Source organism: Medicago sativa, chromosome 8 (assembly GCF_051527215.1).
Source record: "Medicago sativa cultivar Bolivia chromosome 8, Bolivia_mono, whole genome shotgun sequence".
Classification (NCBI taxonomy): domain Eukaryota; kingdom Viridiplantae; phylum Streptophyta; class Magnoliopsida; order Fabales; family Fabaceae; genus Medicago; species Medicago sativa.
Genome location: NC_140756.1, coordinates 73,242,157 through 73,265,145, shown reverse-complemented (window position 1 = coordinate 73,265,145; position 22,989 = coordinate 73,242,157). Strand labels below are relative to the sequence as shown.

The following is a 22,989-nucleotide window of genomic DNA, read 5'->3' as shown; positions in this document are numbered from 1 at the left end:
TTCTGCTGGAAGAGATAAAACCCATAAATCGCATCACTTTCATTTAGTAAAGAAAACGTTGCTGTAAACAATAATACACGGCGTCTTACATTTGTTATCATTTTAGATACAAAGTGCACCCATATCACGTGTGAGTCATATTCACAAGATACTTGGAAACTCTATTGCAGCATCAACATCACCATTTACCTGCTCTAGAATCTGCAACAAGGAATTTATACTTATATGTCAAGTTGTTAATATTCACACAAGACAAGAAACACACAAACAGAAAAAGGCATACACTTATATCGCACTTGTTCCACTTTTTCTCTGTTTTCACATCCACTTCCAGCCATAATGCTCCCCATCATGATAAGACCTACAAAAACACCATACCCAAATAAAGTATGAAAACACCACACATTAAATCTTATTTACTACTACAAAATTGGTATATTCACTACTACAAAATTGGGAAAATATAGCGCCTCATAAATAGCACTTTTAACACTAAAGCGCTATAAATTAAAACACGGAGGTCTTAGCTAGCGCTTTTTTGAAAAAGCGCTATCTATCATTTTAAGTATATATAGCGCTTTGTATTGAAAGCGTCAGTATAGGTTAAATAAAAATAATAGTTATTTAAATAAAAAACATGATTAATCGTATATGGCGCTTTTTATAAAAAGCGCTATATATAAATCAACCTTAAATAGCGCTTATAGGTTAAAAAAGCGCTAGTGTATGCTTGAGAAAGATAACGCTTATAGGTTAAAAAAAGCGTCATTTTATAAAGTGATTTAATGTACATTAACTAACATGTCCCCTGTTCGATCCCCTGCATAGCATATTTCAAATATTTTTTGAATTTTTATGAAAAATGGATTGCAGTAACAAAACACACCTTTTTTTAATTCTTTTATCATATATATATATATATATATATATATATATATATTATATAACAAACTAAATCCAAACTTTTCAAAAAAAACAAATCCAAACTTTTTCCCAAAAAACAAATCAAATGTCATGGTCCCACTAAATCCTAATTTTCCTAAATCATATCGTCAAAAAAAAAAAATTTGGCTTCAAGTTCTCACAATTTTTTGTTTAATTGGGAAACTGAATCAACTATCTAATAGGGATGGATAACTATAGTTATTATACTATAAAAATTAAAATTAATATCAAAGGAACAACAAGATGAGTTAGTTACCTAGTATTATGTAAATTGGATCTATTGGGATCTATATAAAGCACTCTTATAAATAAAACCAAAGACATCATGTTACTTGGCTATTAAAACACGTAGAAGAAAAAGAAGAGAAACAAGAGGAAAATATGCTTTGGTCGGTGTCGAGAAAATCAGCCGTTAGTTTCAATTCATTCTAGATTTTAACAGGTGAGTAATCACACCCTTTAACCCTTCCATGGTATGATGATTTTGAAAAGAATTACAATTTATTTGAATGATTTATTTGATGAAAACTTAACCCTGTTAATTAGTGAATTTTATGAAATCCAATTATTTAGTTTTCCTGAATTGCTGATGTTCTCTCGATTGATGATGGATTTTAAGGATTTTTATACATATATGTTATGTAAACAACGATTGCTGTTTTACATGAAAGCTTATTGATTTTTAACTTGATTTTAGAAAGGATGCCGAATAACCTATTTTACTATACATTCATTTTGATTCATGAAGTTAATTGTTTAGAGTTTTGATCGGTGGATATACTCTTTCATAATTAATGGACTGTGAGCTGCTTATATATAACAATGCTTATAAACATATGATGTTTGAATATGGTTATTGGCCTTTTTATTTGATTAAGGAGTTTATCATACTTTTAGAGTGGTCTTATATATATGTGGAAGTCAATTAATTGTATATATACACACACTTACGACCACCATATGAATAATAATGAAGATACATCATTATTAAGCTAATAAGTTCACTGTACGTAGTATATCGTATTGATGATTGTTATACTATATTTTAATTTCCAAAGTGATTTACTGAGATGATTGCTATAATGATAATTATGTCTGCTAGTTGTAAATGTGTTTGAGATGAGCTATACGCTCCACATGGATGAGTCTTATACTCCACAGTTACTTACCCAGATGAGTATATATAAATTTATATATTGATGTGTGTATATATATATATATATATATATATATATATATATATATATATATATATATATATATGATTAGTTGTATGTAATCTAAGTTTACATTTATATTTTGTAGAGTTCTACAGATATTTCGCTCTGCAAGGGACGCTCAAGTATCAAAGAATAAATTTAACAACAGATCATGGGTTCAAGTACAGGTTTAGTAATATAACATAACAACCTTAAAAAATTAGTGTATGAATAATATAAATAATTTGATTGATACAAACTTATTTTATTTTTTGTAGTGTCCTCGCCAAGAAAATGGTATAGATTACGGGTACTTTGTGATGAGGTTTATGAAAGAGATTCTCATTTAAAAACTAAACGAGATTCCAAAGCTGGTATGTTATTTTTATATTAAAGTATAATATTTGTATATAATGAAGTTTATTAAGTAACATGGTTATTTTTTGTTATAATATATGCAGTACATTGATGATTTCAAGTGTGTGACATACTCAAAAGATAAACTAAGAGAAATTCAAGAAGAATGGTGTCACTTCATGCTCAGCCTAAAAGTTATATGATATTTTTATGATAAGGTGGGTTTCAAGTTTCTCAATATATTTGCTAGAAGTGGTAGTTGTTTTAATTTATAATCTTGCTTTAATTTGTACTCATGATCAGTAGTACTTTGAATTATCTTTAATATAATATAGTGCTATTGCTTAATGGTGTTTTCTGGTATATATTCAGGTGGAGGATTCAAGTGGAGGAGAGTGAACGAAATTTGGAAATGAATGATGATTGAGAGTGAACGAAATTTGGAAATGAATGATGATTTGTCTGTTTGTTTTGGATAAAAATGTTGAGAAGATCAAGAAGATAGATGAAGACTGCATGATACCATAGAAGATTTTGATCTTTATGTTAACTAATTAGTTGCAACTCCTAGAGATATCTATGTTACCATATTATAGGCTATACATTTCTGACTTTTATGCTATATATACATACATTTTTTATGATAGAGTTAAGTTTTATTTGATAAATAATAGTCTCAATTATAATGTGCCAAAATTATATATATTTCCCTTTAAATTTCTAACTTTATATATATTTTACTTTAAATTGATAATAAAATGTTATTTGCAAAGGAAAAAAAATGACAAAAAATAAAATAAAATAAATGCTTCTCCTAGCGCTTTTTTTCCTTTATAAAGCGTTATCTAAACATAATGTTACATAGCGCTTTAAAAAAAACGTTATCTTTAAACCTGTCTTAGATGTCGTTTTTTTTTTTGAAAGCGCTATCTAAGGAGACCCTTTGCTAGCGCTTTTTGACATAAAGCGCTATTTAAACCATGATTTAGCTAGCACTTTATACAGAAAAAAAAAACGCTATATTACTTTTACCAGCGCCATTTACAATAGCGCTTCAAAAGCGCTATGTAAAGCTAAAAAAAGCGCTATATAAGCTCATTTTTGTAGTAGTGATTGCATTTAGAACAACGTTACTAGTTTCCAGAACTTAATAGCGTATAATCATAATTTCTTTCAGTGTTCTATTTTATGTATAATAATTGAAGGTACTTCAATTGATTATTTCAATTATTTGTTATAGTTGTATCATTTCCACTTGCAATGCAAAAAGACGAAGATAGAAGATGCAATCTTGAAAAAATAAGAGAGCAGGATAAAGATTTTGTTACAAGGCTACTCTCTGTTTCCGTGTTCAGATATAATCTTTACATGGATGATTTTATTGAGATCTTACAAAGATCAGTTATGGTACAGCTAACAGAAACAACCAAGAAAGAGGAAATACCGCATATTACTGAAGTGTTGTTGTACATAGCTCTTAGGATCTACTCGAGTTCAAAATACAACAAGAGGGAAGTCCCAAAAGTTGCAATAACTTGGGATTACGAAAATCTCCCCCTTGGTAAGGAGGAAGACTTGTAACAATTTGTAAATCGGTTAAAGGAAGTACTTAAAAGAAATGAGAAAGTACTGAAAAGGAAGGGATTCAATGCTTCTGTTGACGATTCAGTTACAACATTTTTGTTTTCACATCAAGATAGAATAAATACAGAGTTGACTAAAAGTGTTTGTTATATTCCCACACCTTTCGGAAGGGACGAATGTGACAGAGATAATTAAACAAATTATTTTGTGGAAATATAAAGTGTTATGGGCAGATAGGAAGGTTGTAAATATTTGGGAAATCTTGAAAACTGGTCTGAAATCAAATGTTAAACTTCAAGACAAGGTTGTGCTTATTTTAATCTCTCAAGACAGAAAGTTCTAAAATGCCATTAGACACCTGGAAGAAATCGGGTTCCTTACCATTGCTATCTGCCCTGAGAACAGCGCAGGACAACTAACTAAGGAGACAGAGCTACATGTAAATTGGGATTTTCTGTCTGACAAAGAACACGATGTAGCAGACATCGTTGTAGTTGAAAACCCTAAGGTAAGCTGAAGCTAATAAAATACGTTTCCATAAGTTTATTATTTTGATATTACAATTAAATATTTTTAAATATTATTTTATTTTCTTTTAGGAAGCAAGACTGGATGCTGTTGAAACTAAGGGCCGTAAGGATTTTGAGCCGGAAAAATAGTATTTGGATCAATGTTGGAGATTTGCATGTGGATACAATATTGAATCAATGGATCATGGAAATTTGCATTCATTGAGTTTGTCAATGAGTCCTAGGTCATGGTCTAGCTGTGTTACAACTTACAACACTTTTTGTTCAAACTTAACAGCAGAACCACAATGAAATATTCCTATTCCCCTATCAGATTCCCTTTCCCATGTCAAACACACTTTAGTTTTGTACACCAATGTAATGCCATAATCCATATTCTGCACTAATTGAAAACATTTTAACAAGTGAGCATGGCTAAGACAATCGTCCTATTCATAGTTGGAGAAAACTCAACTCAAAATGCATAAAGATTAGTTAGTTACAAGTTAATAAAATATACATCTTAGTATGAGAGCATAAATTAGAGAATTTAACATGACTACCTTGACGTTTGTTGCTATAAATATAAACTATTATATATGAACAAACTCTTAACAAGGTGAATATTAAAATAGACAATGCATGGGGTTCGTGAATATATGAACAAACTATCTTGCACGGCATGTTTTCAGCCATGGTCAATTATATGTAGCTTTATCAAGAGGAGTTTCTCAAAATTCAACAAAAGTTCTCATTAAAGAAGGGAAAATAGAAGGAGAAGATGGAGACTTTACGAAAAATGTAGTTTTTAAATATATTCTTTTATCGCAATAATAACAATGTTTCTTTTACATAACATGTCATTTAAACATTTATTTATGATGTTTCTTTTACACAACACACACATTTATGTCATGATGTTTCTAATTACTATTAGAATAAAGAATAAATGATCATTATTGTGTAAAAGAAACATCATGACATAAATGTGTGTGTTGTGTAAAAGAAACATCAATATATCAATATTGATGTTTATAAACTAAAATATGCCTTGACAATATCAATATCAATGCATCAAGACAAACTAAAATATATTGAGTTCAAAAATTATTTTCAACAAAAGTTCTCATTAAAGTAGGGAAAATAGAAGGAGAAGATGGAGACTTTACGAAAAATGTAGTTTTAAAATATATTCTTTTATCGCAATCATAACAATGTTTCTTTTACATAACATGTCATTTAAACATTTAGTTGTGATGTTTCTTTTATACAACACACACACATTTATGTTACGATGTTTCTAATTACTATTAGAATAAACAATAAATGATCATTATTGTGTAAAAGAAACATCATAACATAAATGTGTGTGTTGTGTAAAAGAAACATCAATATATCAATATTGATGTTTATAAACTAAAATATGCCTTGACAATATCAATATATCAATATCAATGCGTCAAGGCAAACTAAAATATGTTGAGTTCAAAACTTATTTTGTTGTATGCCTTGCCAATATATTGTTTATAAATCAATATATTAATAATTTCTATATTATTTAAAAATTTAAACCAAAATTATACAAACAAACATAATAAATAATCACATGCGTTAGCACAGTAGAAAGAGAGGATAGACGGGCACGATAGTGCCCGTCTTTCCGCTAGTCTGAAATAACTCAAACCAAATATTAACTCTGTAACACCCTACTTCTATTAAGCGGTAAAACGCGCGAACATACGAATATATTCTAGAAATAGATGCTACGTCATCAAATCAAAACATACATGCATAAAGATCATGTTACATCTCATAGTAGCGAAATAAATATATAATCCATAAACAACATCAAATCTTAAAATAAAGATACATCCTCCGATCTCAAATACAGTAATATCTCAACTCCAACTACATGTTCAAAACAAAATCCAACATGCAAGAACTATCTTAGATCAGAGCCCTAATCTAGACGCCTCGGCAATATCAAAGCACACAATCTAAACATCCTGCACTCCATCTACCCGTCCATACGGAAAGGTAGGTGGTAAACCACTGAGGGTTAGCATTACATCATCATAATCCATATAAGATTAATAAGAACTTTGAAAATGAAAGATATAATCCAGGATAAAGAATGACAATTCTTACATAGTTCCACAATATTCACAACATATAAGCAATCCAAGATTATTCAATATCATTATATCAAGTTCATATGCACAAGTGTATCATACACATATCACAACCTCACCTTGTCAATCAACAGTTAACAATTCAATCCGCAAGTACAATTAGCAATAATCAACCATCAAACACACCTTAATGCAATTCAATTCACCAACAGTTTATGTAATGTCTCTAGACTCATCTAGATGCATGTGGTACCAAACACCTCAAGGTCGTCACCTTCGATGCAACAAGAACATCGTAATCACCTCCATTGGATATAAAATCCACCACCATCAGTCATGTATGCCTGAACATATGACTCAACTACAAATGCATATGTTCACACAAACAATAATCACCTCACCATCACCAATACTTGTATATATATGCAATCATTAACAATTCACCACCACATAACATATATACAATCACCAACAACATCCAAAAATCCCACAACATGTAGTTGTCACATAAATACACCACCAATCATCTTCACATAACATATAATAACTCCCCGTAAAGGATTCACAATCAATTGGCTCTTAAACCATTTCTAACAAAATTCGTCTCTTAAGATCACAACATTAGAATACTTGAGCATATAAGTCAAAACCAAGCAAACAAGCTCAATTGCCTATGCCATGTATTCTCACAATTCACATATGCGTGCAGTAGAGATTACATAAGCATTTCATCGGCCAAATACGACAAATTCAATAAAAACTCAAGGTTCGTCTCACTTTATCATTTTTCACAAAAACTCTCATTTTCAAGCAAAACAAGTTAAGACTTGATGGAACCAATCACAACTACTTTTTAAAATCATACGTACAAGAGCCTAGGCCAATTATAAGAAAACAAGCCTTAATTCCAAAAATTAGCCTAAGTCGTTTGGGGAAAATTCCAAGTTTCAAATCATTTGAAAATTCGAACATTCGACAAAGCCAAGTATGTTCCAGTTGAAAAGCAAGTAAAAACAGTACAAGAACACCTTCAAACGGTCGCTACGGACCCCTACGCGACTGCCCCCGACCCCCCGAACACGGAACAACGGGCACGTTGCCCTGTGCAGGGCGCCTGGCGCCAGGAGTGTAGCGCCTAGCGCTAGCTCTCTGAGTGTGGGCGCCTAGCGCCCTAGCTCAGGCGCAGCACTCCGCAACGTGCGTTTTCACGCGTTTCGGCAGCGGGTTTATGCCGTTTTCGCCCAAAAATCGGATGTTTAAAACCCTTCAATGTCAAAAGTGATCCGAGGCATAACCCGAGGCTCCAACACATCAAACTCACACGTTTCGTCGCATTTGAATAAGTTATACAAACCTTTGAAAATTCATTTTCTCGAAACAACAAGTTTTCTTCTCTAATCAAAATTCACAACAACCATTTTCAACAACAACATAACAATTCTCATCACCAATTCACAATTAATGATACCCAATGTATCAAATCAACAACAACATGACATCAACAACAACAATTGAACATGAATTCATTCATAATTCACAACCACCACTTCACAATTCATCAATTTCATCCAAAAACATACTATGCTCATTTCTACTCATTTTGACATACAAATTCAACAACAACAACACAATTATCATACTAATCATGTTCTCAAACATAACAACAACAATTATGCACGAATTTACATCAATTAAAACCAATTCATCAATTTCATGAAAATGGGTAAAAGAGAAAAATTATGAAATTATGAGTGAAGTCTGACCCTCTTACCTTAACTCTCCACAATCACTAGCTAGTGCCTCACTTTAGCTCCAACCCTTGATTCTCTAGCCTCTTCTAGCTCTCTCTAGATTCTTCTCTTGAAAACCCTTTTTCTCCTCTTGTGTTTTTCTCTCTAGCTCTCTCTCTAATTGTGAAATGAAATGAAATGAAATGTTTGTAAGATCCCAATTTCACTACCAACTAGTGTTTATATAATCTCTACTCAATTGAGCTCAACTCACAATGTTTTAATGGGCCTAACCCATTTCTATTCTAACCCAAAATGTTACTACTCACTTAACGGTAAAATACAACACTAACGGTCACTTAACGGTAATCTAAATAATTACCCCACTCTTCCAACACTTAGTAAAATAAAATCCTCACTGAGCACTAAAAATAACTTTCAGCAAAAATTACAAAATTACCCCTGCCCTCAAAATGACCAAAATACCCCTGAGTGCAAAATGACTAAAATACCCTTCTAACACCGAATTCTACGATTCCCAACCAAAAATACACATAGAGGCAATTAATCACATAAGAGCACATATAACACACATAAATAAATAATAAAATAAATCAAGCGAAAATCGGGCTGTTACAAACTCCGCCGCCTAGTGTATATCAACAGATTCTAAAATCTGAATGTGATTTCACCAATCATCGAAGCCATGGTTTTGTAAAAATGCAATTGCAACGAAAATGAAGATTCGAGAGAAAAAAAGGTAAATTGACAACGATTAATTTCAAAGATGAAGATGAGAGTAATGGGAGGAGAAATGGAGAAATTGAGACCCTGGAAAGGAAGATGAAGAAGCTTCTCGCAGAGTTGCAATATCCTACCCAATTAATATCAGAGTGTTTTTTTATTATTTATTTTTGTTTTCTGTGTCTTTTAGTTTGTGTACCATTCAGATCAGTTCAGTCACACGCGTATGTACTTGTTCCTGTTTGTTTTGAATCCTTATCCTTATAAAAAAAATCTAAATTTTTATTCTTTAAAAAAATGTTAAATAGGTTTTTAATATATATATATATATATATATATATATATATATATATGTTAATTTTTATTTTTAGTCCCTTTAAAAAAAATTAACTTTGAATTCTAAAAAAAATCAATTTTCATTTTTGATCTCTCCTTTTAAGTAAACTCATATTTAATTTAGAATTCAATTGTTCACCAATTTTCAATTTTCATTTTTGGTCTCTAATTTTAAGTAAACAAGAAAGTTAAAGTGTTCACAACAATTGCCCTAATGTCTAAATGCCACCCATATACATTGTTATACCAACTGATCTAATATGTATAGAGTAATGATATTTTGACATCTATTTGATGACAACCTTGTTTTCAACCTTGTTTTTCTCACTTCTTATTGGTCAACCGCTGAATTAGATTTTCAATTTTTTTATTAATTTTTCAAATTTCCTGATTTTTTAAATAGATTTTTTATTTATTTAATTAAAAAATGATTAAGTGGCTTTTTTTATTTTTTTTTAATTTAATAATTATCCATGTGGCATGCCACATGGGCATTGACTGGTCAAAATTGACCAAGAGGACCAAATTTGCAATGGGGCTAAAACTTAGGGGGCCAAAATTGTAGTTTTGATAATTAGGGGGCCAAAATTTCAAGTTTTTGTAAGTTAATGGGGAAAAAGTGCACTTTAGCCAAAATAAAAAACATGTTTAACTCAAAATAAAAAGATGAATGAACTTGGTAGAATCCAAATTGAATTTTGTTTGATTGATGAATATGATATATAAATAGGGTGGGAAGCGTATGAAGAGAGTTAGTTCCTCCGCTGAATTTGTCTGATTCCTTCGTTGAGATGGCCGAATCGGTGGAACTTCCGAGTCGCATAGCAATCCTTCCTTTCAGAAACAAAGTCCTCTTACCAGGCGCTATCATCAGAATCCGCTGCACTTCCCCTAGCAGGTGCGTGCGATAACAACAATTCTTAATTTCATTCTAATTTCTACTTTCTCAGCTTCCAATTTCCTTTTTATTTATCACATGTTATAGTTTTTGAATTTCTAGACATAGTAAATTTATCAGAATACTATAATAATATAGTTAGTTTGATTTCTGCATTTGTCTTCATGTACCATGCCTGACGGTTTCCTTTGTTAATGAAGTGTGAAGTTGGTGGAACAAGAACTTTGGCAGAAAGAAGAGAAAGGGTTGATTGGCATCCTTCCCGTGCGTGATGCTCTTGAAATTAATTCAGCGGGTCCTACTGCATCTCAAGGTGATATGCTGCACCTCAACAAGTGTTTGATTGAAATAAAACTGGGAGGTGAAATAACCCTCTTCTTGTTTGGTTTACATGGGGAGGGGATATCTAACTTAATTTATATTTTACCTTTGTTGTAATAAATGTTTTATTGTGCTGGTGGTGGTGCTGATGGGTGTCAAGTGAAAGTAGTTTGGTAGTAGGAGTAAGGCATATGTGGCAATAGTGGAGGGTACCATATGAAGGGTGTCAAATGGTGACACTGATGGTGGTGGGTGTCAAACTGTAGCAGTGGAGGTTGTCAAGGGGTAGTGGCTTGGCGATGGAAATGTGAAGTGGCAATAACAGCGGTGAAAGTGTCGGACTCTGAAGCACGGACACCTCTGACATCAAGCGTGCCCAGGTGTTTGACACGCATCGGTGTTTGACACCCTTACGACACATGTCAAGTGTCCCAAAACAAACTTTTTTTTTCTTTGCTTCGAACACTTTTACACTCCTTAGACACTTCTTGGACACTTCAGTGTCTGTATCGGAGTCCGTGCTTCATAGGTGTCGGGTGTCAAATGTGATGCTAAGAGAGGGTTGCTATGGTGGAAATCGTTGTAGAGGGTGCCGCGAAGCTTTGGCACATGGCGATGGTGATGGGTCCCCGGTGATGAGGACAGTAGTAGAGGGTGGTGATAGTTTATGGTGGTAGTGAAAGGCGCCCGAAGATGGTGGTGGATGGTGTTTTGTTGCGGTGGTGTAGATTTTTCTTTTGTTTCAAATTCTGACACTAAGCTAGGTCATTTTACTTATATTGAAAATGTTTTAAACCTATTTCTCTCTGTCGCAAACCCCCATTATTTGAATGAGTCAAAATTAAGGAAGGACAAATTTTGGCCCGCTTCATTTTCATCACCCCCCTCTCTTAAATTGTGGACCCAATAAAACAAGCTCATAAAAATCTCTACAATCCCCTCTATTTTCTCTGGACCAAACACTGTAGAAAAACTGATTTTCCAATATGTATTTTTGTTCTGCCTCTTTGCAGGCGCAGGAACTGATATTCTAAATCAAAGCTCAAAACTTCAAGACGGTTCATCAGATTCTATCAAGCCTGATACCAAAAAGCAGAATGACATTATTCATTGGCACAACAGGTATAGATCAAGTGAATACCTTTCATGCCACTTTAAGAATCTCAAATCAAGTAGGTTGATGAGAAAATTATAAATTTAATAAAATTGTAAATTCGAACATTTAGTCGGTCAATCTCAAATGTTTGAAGTTATTTCAGTCACGTTTTTTTTCCCTTCTTTTCCTGACGTGCTCTTTATTTTGTTGTCCTCTTTTTTGTTTTAGATGTGTGGGTGGGGGCTGCGGGTTCTAACTGATGGCTTCTCCTTTATATTTCCACTTTCAGATTTTCATAATTACGAAGGCCAAATAATGTTTTGATGTTGTAGAGTGTATCACATATTTATCTTCTGGCTATTTGGAAAGTAAAACCTGCAAATTGAGGTTGATTTTTTTATACCTTCAATTTCAGGGGGGTTGCTGCTCGACCATTACATTTATCAAGAGGAGTAGAGAAACCAAGTGGGAGGGTCACATACACTGTCGTTCTTGAAGGTTTGTGCAGATTTAGTGTCCTGGAACTTAGCACAAGAGGAATATACCATACTGCAAAGATATCTTCCCTTGAGATGACTAAGATTGGTATGTCATTCATTTTTTCTCAGGCATCAGATTTTGTGTAGGAAATGTGTATTCTTATACCTTTTCAGTGCTTTGTAACGAATTAAAACGACAGAAGTTGGATAAGACTTAAGATTATGTCATTTAACAGTTGAATACTTCATAGCAATATGCTTCTCCAAACGTTTGATGATTTTGCTATAAATTTTCCTTACAGTACTAAGTGGAGACCTGTGCTTTCCATTCAATGTAAATATTATATATCACATTTTTTGTTTTCTTGATATGAATGCTTCGATCATTAAAACATAAGGAATAAGCACTGCTAGTAATTAGGCTTCTATCCCTGATAATGTGATAATGTGATTATGTCTGAGAACGTTCTGAGATATGTTTTAAGTTTAGTAAGATGCATTCAGTTGCCTGTTGAAAAAATGCCAAAGATAAGAAAATGACAGTAATATTCTTTGTTTAAATTACCTTCTAACTGGGAAGGGTATGCTAGTTTACTAGGTCTTGAAATTGTTTATTACTCTATTTTTTTTTTTTTTGTTTTCAAATTAACATATTAGCACCACTTTAGAAGGGAAAAAATAATTTTTGGGCATTTCTCGGATGATTTTATCAGTAATAGGATTTGATCGCTATCTTTGAAGATACTGAGTTGCTTCTGTTTTTTCTAATCTAGAGATGGAACAACTAGAGCAAGACCCAGAATACATAATGTTGTCTCGCCAATTCAAAGCAACAGCAACGGAGCTTATTTCTGTTCTGGAGCTGGTAAAACCTTGTAACTTCAACACTCCTACTACCATTAACTGAAAAACATGGAAATTCCATTTGAGCATTGAACTTTAAATCCCTAGTGTTCGGGTATAATTGGTTGAATGATATCATTATAGTCCTGTGTTTGTAGCAAGTAGTTTGAATGTAGACTTTAAAATCACTATTGGGGCTGGGGGCTGGGGGCTTCTGTATTTGCATCTCAATAGTTTCTGCATAGTCTAATAGTAATTCATATGGACTTCTGTTATGGGTATGCACTATTGATTATAAGATTTTTGGGCATGCCATTTTTTCTGTATTGCATTTGTAATGGTAGCTTTCATTTTGTTGCTTGTGTACAGAAACAAAAAACCGGTGGAAGAACCAAAGTCCTTTTGGATAACATTCCTGTTCATAAGCTGGCTGATATATTTGTTGCAAGTTTTGAGATAAGTTTTGAAGAACAACTAGCTATGTTGGATTCAGTTGGCCCTAAATTGAGGCTTTCAAAAGCAACTGAGTTAGTTGACAGGCATTTACAGGTTAGTAATGGAGTTAATGATGCTTATCATGGGTCAGGTGTTATATCAACTGTCTCTAATTCTACTTGTGTCCGTCTATTTTCAACAGTCAATACGTGTAGCTGAGAAAATTACACAGAAGGTTGAAGGCCAATTGTCAAAATCTCAAAAGGAATTTCTTCTGCGTCAGCAGGCAAGCTTTCTCACAACATTTTATTTTATATTTGTCAAATGTTAGTGCAAGGTTGTGGGACTATATTGACAAAGATTTAGGGTGTGTTTGTTTTGGCTTAAAAAAATTGATTTTGTTTTAAAAAAATCTAGAGATTTTTTCTAGAAATCTTTGAAAAAAGATGAAGCTAATTTCCATTTGTTTACTATCATAAAAATACTTTCTTTTTTTTTTTTTTAACTTTGAAGCTTTTACACTTATGTTCCTTGTTTTTAGAAAAAAATAGATTTTGGAAAAGCTACTACATTTTAAGGTTAAGAATCGTTTTTAAAAAAAATCAGAAACTAACACTATTAAAATAATAAAAGTGATTTTTTGGTTTAAAAAATATTTTTTTCTTAAAAAAAGCACAAACTTACGGCCTCTTATTCCTTACTACATTCAATTATGTTTGTAGCAAAGGTTTTTGTTGACCGTCATGACAGCTGGATAATAAGAGAGGATTTAAAACAGAATCCTCCTTACAACTACACCACACACAATCCCAGAAACTGTTACAAATCCTCCTTATAACCACACCACACGCAATCAAATAACTGCTACAGAATTGTCCAATTTTTCAATTAATAGCTACTACATAACTGTCCTGCCATTGCCATACAACTGCCTCTATGGCTAATTCTGCAGCAGTTATTTGAGTATTTGTCCTAGAGCAGACAAGCTACATTTTTGGCCTGTTTTCTGCATGATTCAGAACCTGAACTACATTAATATTTGAGCTCTGACAAACTCCTTTTGAGCTGTATACCATATCTTAGCTCCAGCAAACATTTCCTCACTATTTAGGTGATACAGGGTAGATCTAGGTGTGTGACTGATAGATAATAACCTTTCATTATAGTTTTCTATCAGATTTTATGGATACAAAGTTTGTGTAACATGATTAGTGTCCGTGCTGCTTTAGTGACCACTACTGTACCTTCTGATTTTACTGAGAACGATGGTCTGTGGGTTTACAAGCGCAACATTAAAATATTTTTAGTCTTAAAGCCATCAGTTGTAGTTAGATTTTGATTTAGATGAATCTATGATATACTACATTTAGCTACCAGGTTATTATGACAGTTTTTGTCTTAGGAGGGAAAAGGAAAGTAGTATAGAGTCGGTGTTTCTGCTTTCCATCATATTCATGGCATTAATATGCTGATAAAATAGCGATCTGTTATACCAATGATTTTAAAAGTCTTGGTCAGCTTTGTTGTAGAGGAACACTTTTAATGCTTTCTTATTTAGTTAGGGTTTTTATCTAATTGAGTTGTTGTTTCCTATTTGCAAAAATATTATTTCAGATGAGGGCTATAAAAGAAGAACTTGGTGATAACGAGGATGATGAGGATGACCTGGTTGCCCTTGAAAGAAAGATGCAGAGTGCAGGAATGCCACCAAATGTATGGAAACATGCGCACAGAGAGTTGAGGTACTTTTTGATAGAACCATAATGAAATATGGTGATGATTGATCTTTGTGAGGAATTACTTGCTATAAATGAAAGTAAATTGATGAAAAATCAGATATTGTCATTATCAAAGTGATTCTACAACCTTGTAGAGACAATCAGTTCATTTTACTATAATTTTTCTCTCAGGAGGCTTAAAAAAATGCAGCCTCAGCAACCTGGCTATAACAGTTCGCGGGTTTACCTAGATCTTCTTGCTGATCTTCCCTGGCAAAAGGCCAGCGAAGAGATTGAGCTGGACTTGAGAGCTGCACAAAAGCGACTGGACAGTGATCACTATGGTTTGGTGAAGGTCAAGCAACGGATTATTGAATACCTGGCAGTTCGCAAGGTTGCCAAATACCATTTTACTATGCCTGTCGGTATCTACTGGATTGTAAAGTTTAATGTGTTTCTAATTTAAGTGTATGCATGCATCACAGCTTAAACCAGATGCAAGGGGTCCGGTGTTGTGCTTTGTTGGACCGCCAGGTGTCGGGAAAACATCATTGGCATCTTCTATTGCTGCTGCTTTGGGAAGAAAATTTATTCGCATATCACTTGGTGGAGTCAAGGACGAAGCTGATATTAGAGGACATAGGAGAACCTATGTTGGAAGCATGCCTGGGCGACTTATAGATGGACTAAAGGTAAAAACGCACTTCATAAAATTTGATAATAGCTTGTAATACAAGTGCAACTTTCTGAATGCACGGAAGTTATAAATATAATCATCATACATGAATCTAAGTCTATAAATAGTTCTATTTCCAACCGTTTTTGTCTTCTTTGCTATTTCCAACGTCACTAGTAGTTCTGATTTGTGAATTCATGTGGTTGAGTTCATTTGTTCTTTTATGCACATGATATTGGGTTGTTTTTTCTGTGCGATTTAGAATAATCCAGACATAATATGGAGGCTAACAAATAGTTTTGATTAGTGAATTCACGTAGCAAGGTTTTGTTTGTTTATGATCTTATGGTGTGAGGTTTATTTTTGTTATCTAATGTAAAATGTAAAATACTCTATCCCTATTTGCTAAAATTATGGGTTTATATGAAAGTTAAATAGTATTACTGATGCATGGATACATTTGGCGAAGAAATTATCTCGTATATTAATTCAATGCTCCATTATAAGCATTTAAGGCTGCTATAATGGAAAGCAGCAAATAAAAAGAGGCTATTTTGCTGTTTTGCTTTTTTTTTCTTTTCCTTCTACACATTGTAATTTATACTTAAAGTCTAGAAGGGCAATCATGTGATTGAGCCAATTTATAAAATTTATTTCTTGCCTTTTCTTTTCATTGGGGTCTTATACTGATAGATGCTTCTCACATTTGACATATAGAGAGTAGCTGTTTGCAATCCTGTTATGTTGCTTGATGAAGTGGACAAGACAGGTTCTGATGTTCGTGGAGATCCAGCTTCAGCATTGCTAGAGGTTCTTGATCCAGAACAAAATAAAACATTCAATGATCAGTATCCTACACAAATCAAAATGTCTTCTCTCAATTTGTTCCCCCCTCCCAACCCCGTGTGGCGTTCTTTTGGATTTCAGAATTCTTTCTCGTGTAGATTTTTTAAGTGTCTCATTTTTCCTTTTCATATACCCAAACATACACACAAGCTTTTGATTGATTTAATTTGTAATGTGGTGGCTTTTTTCTAACTGGTACACCTTTTCTTTTGCATTTTCACTATTCGGTTGTCTCTTGTCAGCCTATGTCACTTTTTCCTAGTATATTCAGCCTCTTAGGTTGATACTTATCTAGGTAGTAGTATTTTCTTTTTCTTTCTAGACTTCACTTTTAGCACTTAGATGAAGATGGTTGATGAGGATGAGTCAATCCTAACTTCTATTTATTTAAAAAAATTGAGGACATCGTGTTAGTGTTATCAAAACATGTTCTTTTTTGGCTTTTTCCTAACGTTCACTGCTAATAATGTTTCTTCTATTATTAAAAGATTCACTCTGAAGTTATTCCTTAACTTTAGCTAGCTATTTGAATGTTCCATTTGATCTGTCCAAGGTAATTTTTGTGGCTACAGCAAATAGGATGCAGCCTATTCCTCCACCACTTCTGGATAGGATGGAAGTAATCGAGCTTCCTGGATATACACCTGAAGAAAAGCTCCAAATAGCCATGCAGCATTTGATTCCAAGAGTTTTGGACCAACATGGGTTGAGTTCTGAGTTTATTCAGATTCCAGAGGTATTGACTTTTCTAAAATTTAAAAGTTGGTCCAGAAACACGCGAATTTTCTAATCATTCAGTGGAAATGCTAATATTTTGTTTGGGTACAATAAAACAAATAAACAAACAAATCAATCCATATTTAAAAGAAAAAGGAAAACAGAGACAGATGATGTATTTAAGTTTACATGGTTTAGATGAAGGTATGGGTTAGCGCAAAAGAACCAAAGCGAGAGTAAAATAAGTGTAGCGTAGATGAGGATGTTGCGTTGAATGTGTGGTAAGACTAGACATGATAGAATTAGAAATGACAATATTAGATTATTGTTGAAAAGATGGTAGAAACTTGGCTTCGGTGGTTTGGACATTTTGAGAGAAGACCTATAGATTCTACGGTAAGGAGAGTAGATCAGATGGAGAGTAGTCAAATCACTAGAGGCAGAGGAAGACCTAGAAAACTATAAGAGAAACTATTAAGAAGGATCTAGAGATTAATGAGTTGGATAGGGATATGATATATGATAGAACATTATGGCGGCGTTTGATCCATGTAGCCGACTCCACTTAGTGGGATAAGGCTTGGTTGTTGTTACGTTTTAAATATGGTCTTTTTGCCCCCCTGCTTTCTTTGTTTTCGATAAAGCCATTCATTCTGTTCTGTTTGTACTCTTGGAAAGCAATTTAGCTGTATAAAATTCTAATTGGAAAATATTTTGATGCAGGCGATGGTGAAACTCGTCATCCAGAGATATACCAGGGAAGCTGGTGTGCGGAATTTGGAGAGGAACCTTGCTGCCTTGGCTCGTGCTGCTGCAGTAAGAGTTGTAGAGCAAGAACAAGTGGTTCCATTAACCAAAGGGATGCAAGGACTTTCTACCCCACTTCTGGAAAATAGACTCGCTGATGGAACTGAAGTTGAAATGGATGTGATACCAATGAGTGTAAATAGTCGGGACATCTCAAACACATTCAGGATTGCCTCTCCGTTGGTTGTTGATGAAACCATGCTTGAAAAAGTTCTTGGGGTAATTGATATGCACTACCATTACTAAAAGTTATAATCAAGGTTTTAAATGTAGTCACTCACAATCCTTGAAATTGTGGAGACTTGCAAATAGATGTGCTCGATGCAGTCACATTCGTTGTTGCAACGACAACAAAAACCATGATGTCGCGGCCAGATTGCGGTCCTGGTTCTTTTAAACCTTGGTTATAATGCATTCTTACAATATGGATCTGATATATAATGTGTGAAGATTTTCCTTCATTATGATATTATTATGAAAGATCGTAGATAAGCATAGTTTAGTTGATCAGATACTCAGCAGAACTAATGCCCTATTTGTTATCAAATGCAGCCTCCAAGATTTGATGATAGTGAAGCTGCAGAACGTGTGGCTTCCCCTGGGGTCTCTGTTGGGCTGGTTTGGACTGCTTTTGGCGGAGAAGTTCAGTTTGTAGAAGCTACAGCAATGGTAGGGAAGGGTGAACTGCATCTCACTGGACAACTTGGTGATGTAATCAAAGAATCAGCTCAGATTGCACTAACATGGGTAAACATATACAATCATATCAGTGGACTTACTTCCCCTATCGCCCTTACAATTTTTTGTCTTTAACTTACAATGAAGCCATTGAACTCACACACACACACACACAACACACGCACACGCGCGCGCACACACACACACACACACACACACACACACACACACATTTTTAAGTTTTAAAAATTATTCCAGTTTTCTATTACCTTTTTTTTAACAAGATTTTTCTATTAAATTATAATAGTGAATGATTATAATATATCATGCCATAATTTATATTACAATAACTGGTATTATCAAAATAAGTTTTGCGTGTTTCAAAATGGAAAAGCTCTTGAAATATGTCTCGGTGAACAAAAACGATATGCATGTTACCACTACCACACATTTCTGGTCATGTTTGTTTGCATTGAAAATTTGTCATCCAGCCCACTGTTTGCTCAACACATGGATTTGGATTGAGAATCGTTACTTGCTTTTTTGACTTTAAAAGATTGATTCATAGGTAAGGGCAAGGGCAACTGATCTTAGGGTTGATGCTGCAAAGGGATTTAATCTTTTGGAGGGCCGTGATGTACATATTCATTTTCCTGCGGGTGCTGTTCCTAAAGATGGGCCCTCGGCAGGTGTAACTTTAGTCACATCATTGGTATCACTTTTCACTCAGAAAAGTGTGAGATCAGATACAGCTATGACTGGAGAGATGACATTGAGGGGACTAGTTCTACCTGTTGGAGGTGTTAAGGATAAGGTAAAATTCTTATGTCTTCATGACCTGATAGTTAACTTTCTGATAGTTAACAAGGAAAATCCCGTTACAGGATGAAATCCCAAGAGTATTCCGGAGACTCTAGACTCTCCTGATGCCAAAATGGCCATCAAGTCTATACAATTGACAAAATACCCACTTTCTAAATCTCTCCCCTTATTTATAAGCAACACACCTTATTATTGTTAATAACTCTGTCTAACTAACTAAGCATCTTAATTATCCTCTTAATTAACTAACATATGAATGCTCCCCACATTCACCTTGTCCACAAGATGAAGAACTATTTAAAATACGCTAAACTAAAAACTTCCACGAACTAGTACAATCTTGCAGCTACTATTATGTTACTTATCGTTATCGCCATGTAGAGACAGACAGCGAGAGTCATTAAATCTACAACCTGGATCCCATTGTTCAGAACTATCGTTTGTTGATAGAAGCCAGCTGGTATTATGATAGGGACTTTGGTATTATGGGTCGCTCAAGTTCCACATCGAGTAGCATGGGATGCTCGGTGGAGTATTTAAATGAATTGGTTGATCTCCCTTGACAGCAAGCTTTTACGGAAGTGTTCCCCAAGTGCTTAGACAAAAAATGTCGAATAATTCCTTTTTTACAGAACCATGATAGAGCTTCGAGGGTTTGCCTACCTCCCAATGTCAAAAGGTCCTATAATCACCCCTCTCTATTTATAGGCAGCATGCCTTATTGGGCCTAACTATGTCTCAAACACACCCACTAGTTATCCCATAACTCTTTAACTAATTACGTCTACCGATAAAGGGGTTATGTATCAATGTCATTGTAGTGCAGTTAGAGCTGTCAATTTAAGGGGCCTTAACAATTTGAGCCCCAACTCTAATGTCATGGGGGCTTAAAATACTCCAAGTGAATGAGCCCCCTATTTTATAAGCCCCGCATATCAAGGGGGCCTAAAATTGGCCCCCTTTCCCGTTACTTTTTTTTTTTTCCAATTTTTTTTTTCAACAAATTTTTTTTTTTTTGAAAGAACATTCACTGCTAGTGCTCTATGAAGATGCTGCAGAAGATCCCATTTTGAATGTTTTGAAAAATACAGAACTTGGAAATGGTATTATATTGTCAAAAAAAGGTGGTTTTTCATGTTGCCGATAAAACTATTCAGTCTTACTCACTTATGCAAATTTTTGTTAAAATTTTTTCCTACAATGCATGTCTTTCTTATGCTGCCACACTGTCTATGCAAAAAGTAATACTAAGGGGAATTGCAGGTTCATGCAACTGACATCACCCAGTGAGATAAGCCTTGGTTGTTATTGGATCTTTAGAATAACCTAACATGACTACCATCTAATCGATGTTACTATGCCCAATTAAGTTCAGCATTGATTTCTCTTTAGTATGAGTTGGGATAGACATATAAAATGGCTGTATTTTGTGTTTCAAGGCTTCCTGAACTAAGGGGGAGCCTTGACCCAACGGTGAAGTTGTTGTCACGTGACTGAAAGGTCACGGGTTCAAGTCCTAGAAACAGTCTTGTGTAGAAAACATGGTAAGGCTACGTACAATACACCAGATGGTGGGACCCCTTCCTGGACCCTGCATATGCGGGAGCTTTATTGCACCGGGCTTGCCCCTTTTAAGGCGTCCTAAACTACAATGACTGAGAGGATGATGCCTATCAGATTATATGAAGTAAAGACTAATATTTAAATATTCAACCCCCTTCCCCCCAAAAAAATATTTACTGCAAGAATTATATGAACCTAGTTTGCCATTATGCTACATAAAATATGTATTTGCAGAATTAATATGCCACACCGCCTGTACCGGTATTTAAAATGCATGGGTCATATCTGAATATAACCAGTTTCCGTTGACAGTGACAGATTAAAAAGGTTAAAGTTTTACAAAGTGGCATAATGTGATTTTTGTTTATCTCCCGCGCAGATATTAGCTGCCCATCGTTATGGTATCAAGAGAGTTATCCTTCCTGAAAGGAACCTGAAAGACTTGGTTGAAGTACCAGCATCGGTGCTGGCCAATTTGGAGGTAATTCTGCTTGCAGAACGGTGCTCAGACAGTTATCAGCTGAGCATAGTTCCTACTGATTCACTTATATATTTTCAAATATACTGTACGACTTGAATTTGGTTATCTATATTCTTATGGTGGTAATAATATCTTACCATTGCTGATATGAACAAAATCCTCATTTTCTTTTTGGACTTTGTTAACAGATACTGCTTGCAAAACGAATGGAAGATGTCTTAGAGCATGCTTTTGATGGTGGGTGCCCATGGAGACAACACTCAAAGTTATAGCAGTATTCTTGACTTACAACAACACGTATTAGTACACATCTTGTGTTTCAACCATTAATGGCTTGTATATCGATTCAACGTCGTAAACTTTGAATGTTGTTGTGATATTGGGGACCAAGTATATTCAACCGGACGGTCCTAATCGAACAAAGGCCAAGAAATCGACAATTTGGATGGGAGCTGACATGTCCATGTATATCCTTAGGACCCACTCTCCACATTGAAGTTGTTGTGAGAGGTGAGCAACTGCATCTCATGCTCTTCATTTAAAATCATCTTCTCAGGCTCACTGTGTTGTAAATTGTATTTGTCTGTCCTATCCCCTTCTACTAAAATATTGTGCATAAAATAATAAAACATAGATTTCTCTAAACATGAGGGTAGCTCTCTCTTTAATGTGGTTTTTGTTAGTATTTCTTTTACCCCGACTGTCAGTATTTTTGGGGTACATGTAACTTGGCTTACTAATAAAAAGATCGAATCATGCTGGTATTTATTTATGTAAAATATAGTTAAATTGAAATAAAAATAGTTTCAATGATGAATTTTTTTAAGAGTACTAGTTCAAACATTTTTTTAAATGGTTTAATTTAATTGATTGAAAATTATTTTAATAATATTTTATGAGCATTTGCTTATGCTTTATTTTGATTGTAAAAATTGAAGTATGTGAAAAAGTTGAAACGTGAATGTTAGTGTGTTCAAATGTAATTTTGCATTTTGAATGTAATATACAAAAGAGAATTGATTTTTTTCAAGAGAAAAAATATTATTAATAAAGCGATATGAACTGTCATTTTA

The 22,989-nt window shown here is 34.0% G+C and overlaps 1 protein-coding gene and 2 long non-coding RNA genes across 4 annotated transcripts; 2 read left to right on the top strand and 1 right to left on the bottom strand.

Moving 5' to 3' along the window:
* The first annotated feature begins 2,190 nt into the window (after window positions 1-2,190).
* LOC146901331 (uncharacterized) lies at window positions 2,191-2,928 on the top strand. The gene is made up of 3 exons (XR_015023381.1): window positions 2,191-2,518; window positions 2,606-2,719; window positions 2,874-2,928. It is a non-coding gene; the product is annotated as an uncharacterized LOC146901331 (long non-coding RNA).
* A 3,434-nt stretch (window positions 2,929-6,362) lies between these two features.
* On the bottom strand, window positions 6,363-9,278 carry LOC146901330 (uncharacterized). Its single transcript, XR_015022378.1, has 2 exons — window positions 8,498-9,278; window positions 6,363-6,611 (listed from the first exon to the last, which is right to left on the bottom strand). It is a non-coding gene; the product is annotated as an uncharacterized LOC146901330 (long non-coding RNA).
* A 946-nt stretch (window positions 9,279-10,224) lies between these two features.
* LOC146901329 (lon protease homolog 2, peroxisomal-like) lies at window positions 10,225-22,733 on the top strand. 2 transcript variants are annotated; one of them, XM_085733118.1, is made up of 17 exons: window positions 10,225-10,434; window positions 10,635-10,747; window positions 11,769-11,877; window positions 12,267-12,436; window positions 13,104-13,195; window positions 13,543-13,722; window positions 13,811-13,894; window positions 15,223-15,350; window positions 15,519-15,720; window positions 15,812-16,018; window positions 16,720-16,850; window positions 17,371-17,584; window positions 18,289-18,591; window positions 18,925-19,119; window positions 19,619-19,864; window positions 21,815-21,916; window positions 22,105-22,733. In XM_085733118.1, exons 1-17 carry the CDS (start codon window positions 10,328-10,330, stop codon window positions 22,186-22,188), a joined length of 2,667 nt encoding a protein of 888 aa, XP_085589244.1. In that variant the 5' UTR covers window positions 10,225-10,327; the 3' UTR covers window positions 22,189-22,733. The 2 variants fall into 2 exon arrangements, with proteins under 2 accessions (XP_085589244.1, XP_085589243.1); XM_085733117.1 differs by having other exon boundaries at window positions 10,635-10,795.
* The last annotated feature ends 256 nt before the right edge of the window (window positions 22,734-22,989 follow it).

What these genes read in the sequence shown, in the direction of transcription:
- LOC146901329 (XM_085733117.1), top strand. Translation starts at nt 10,328, where the DNA reads ATGGCCGAATCGGTGGAACTTCCGAGTCGCATAGCAATCCTTCCTTTC. An exon ending in CCTTGAGATGACTAAGATTG is followed by an intron (nt 12,437 to 13,103) that starts GTATGTCATTCA and finishes TTTCTAATCTAG; the next exon opens with AGATGGAACAACTAGAGCAA. An exon ending in AGTTTATTCAGATTCCAGAG is followed by an intron (nt 17,585 to 18,288) that starts GTATTGACTTTT and finishes ATTTTGATGCAG; the next exon opens with GCGATGGTGAAACTCGTCAT.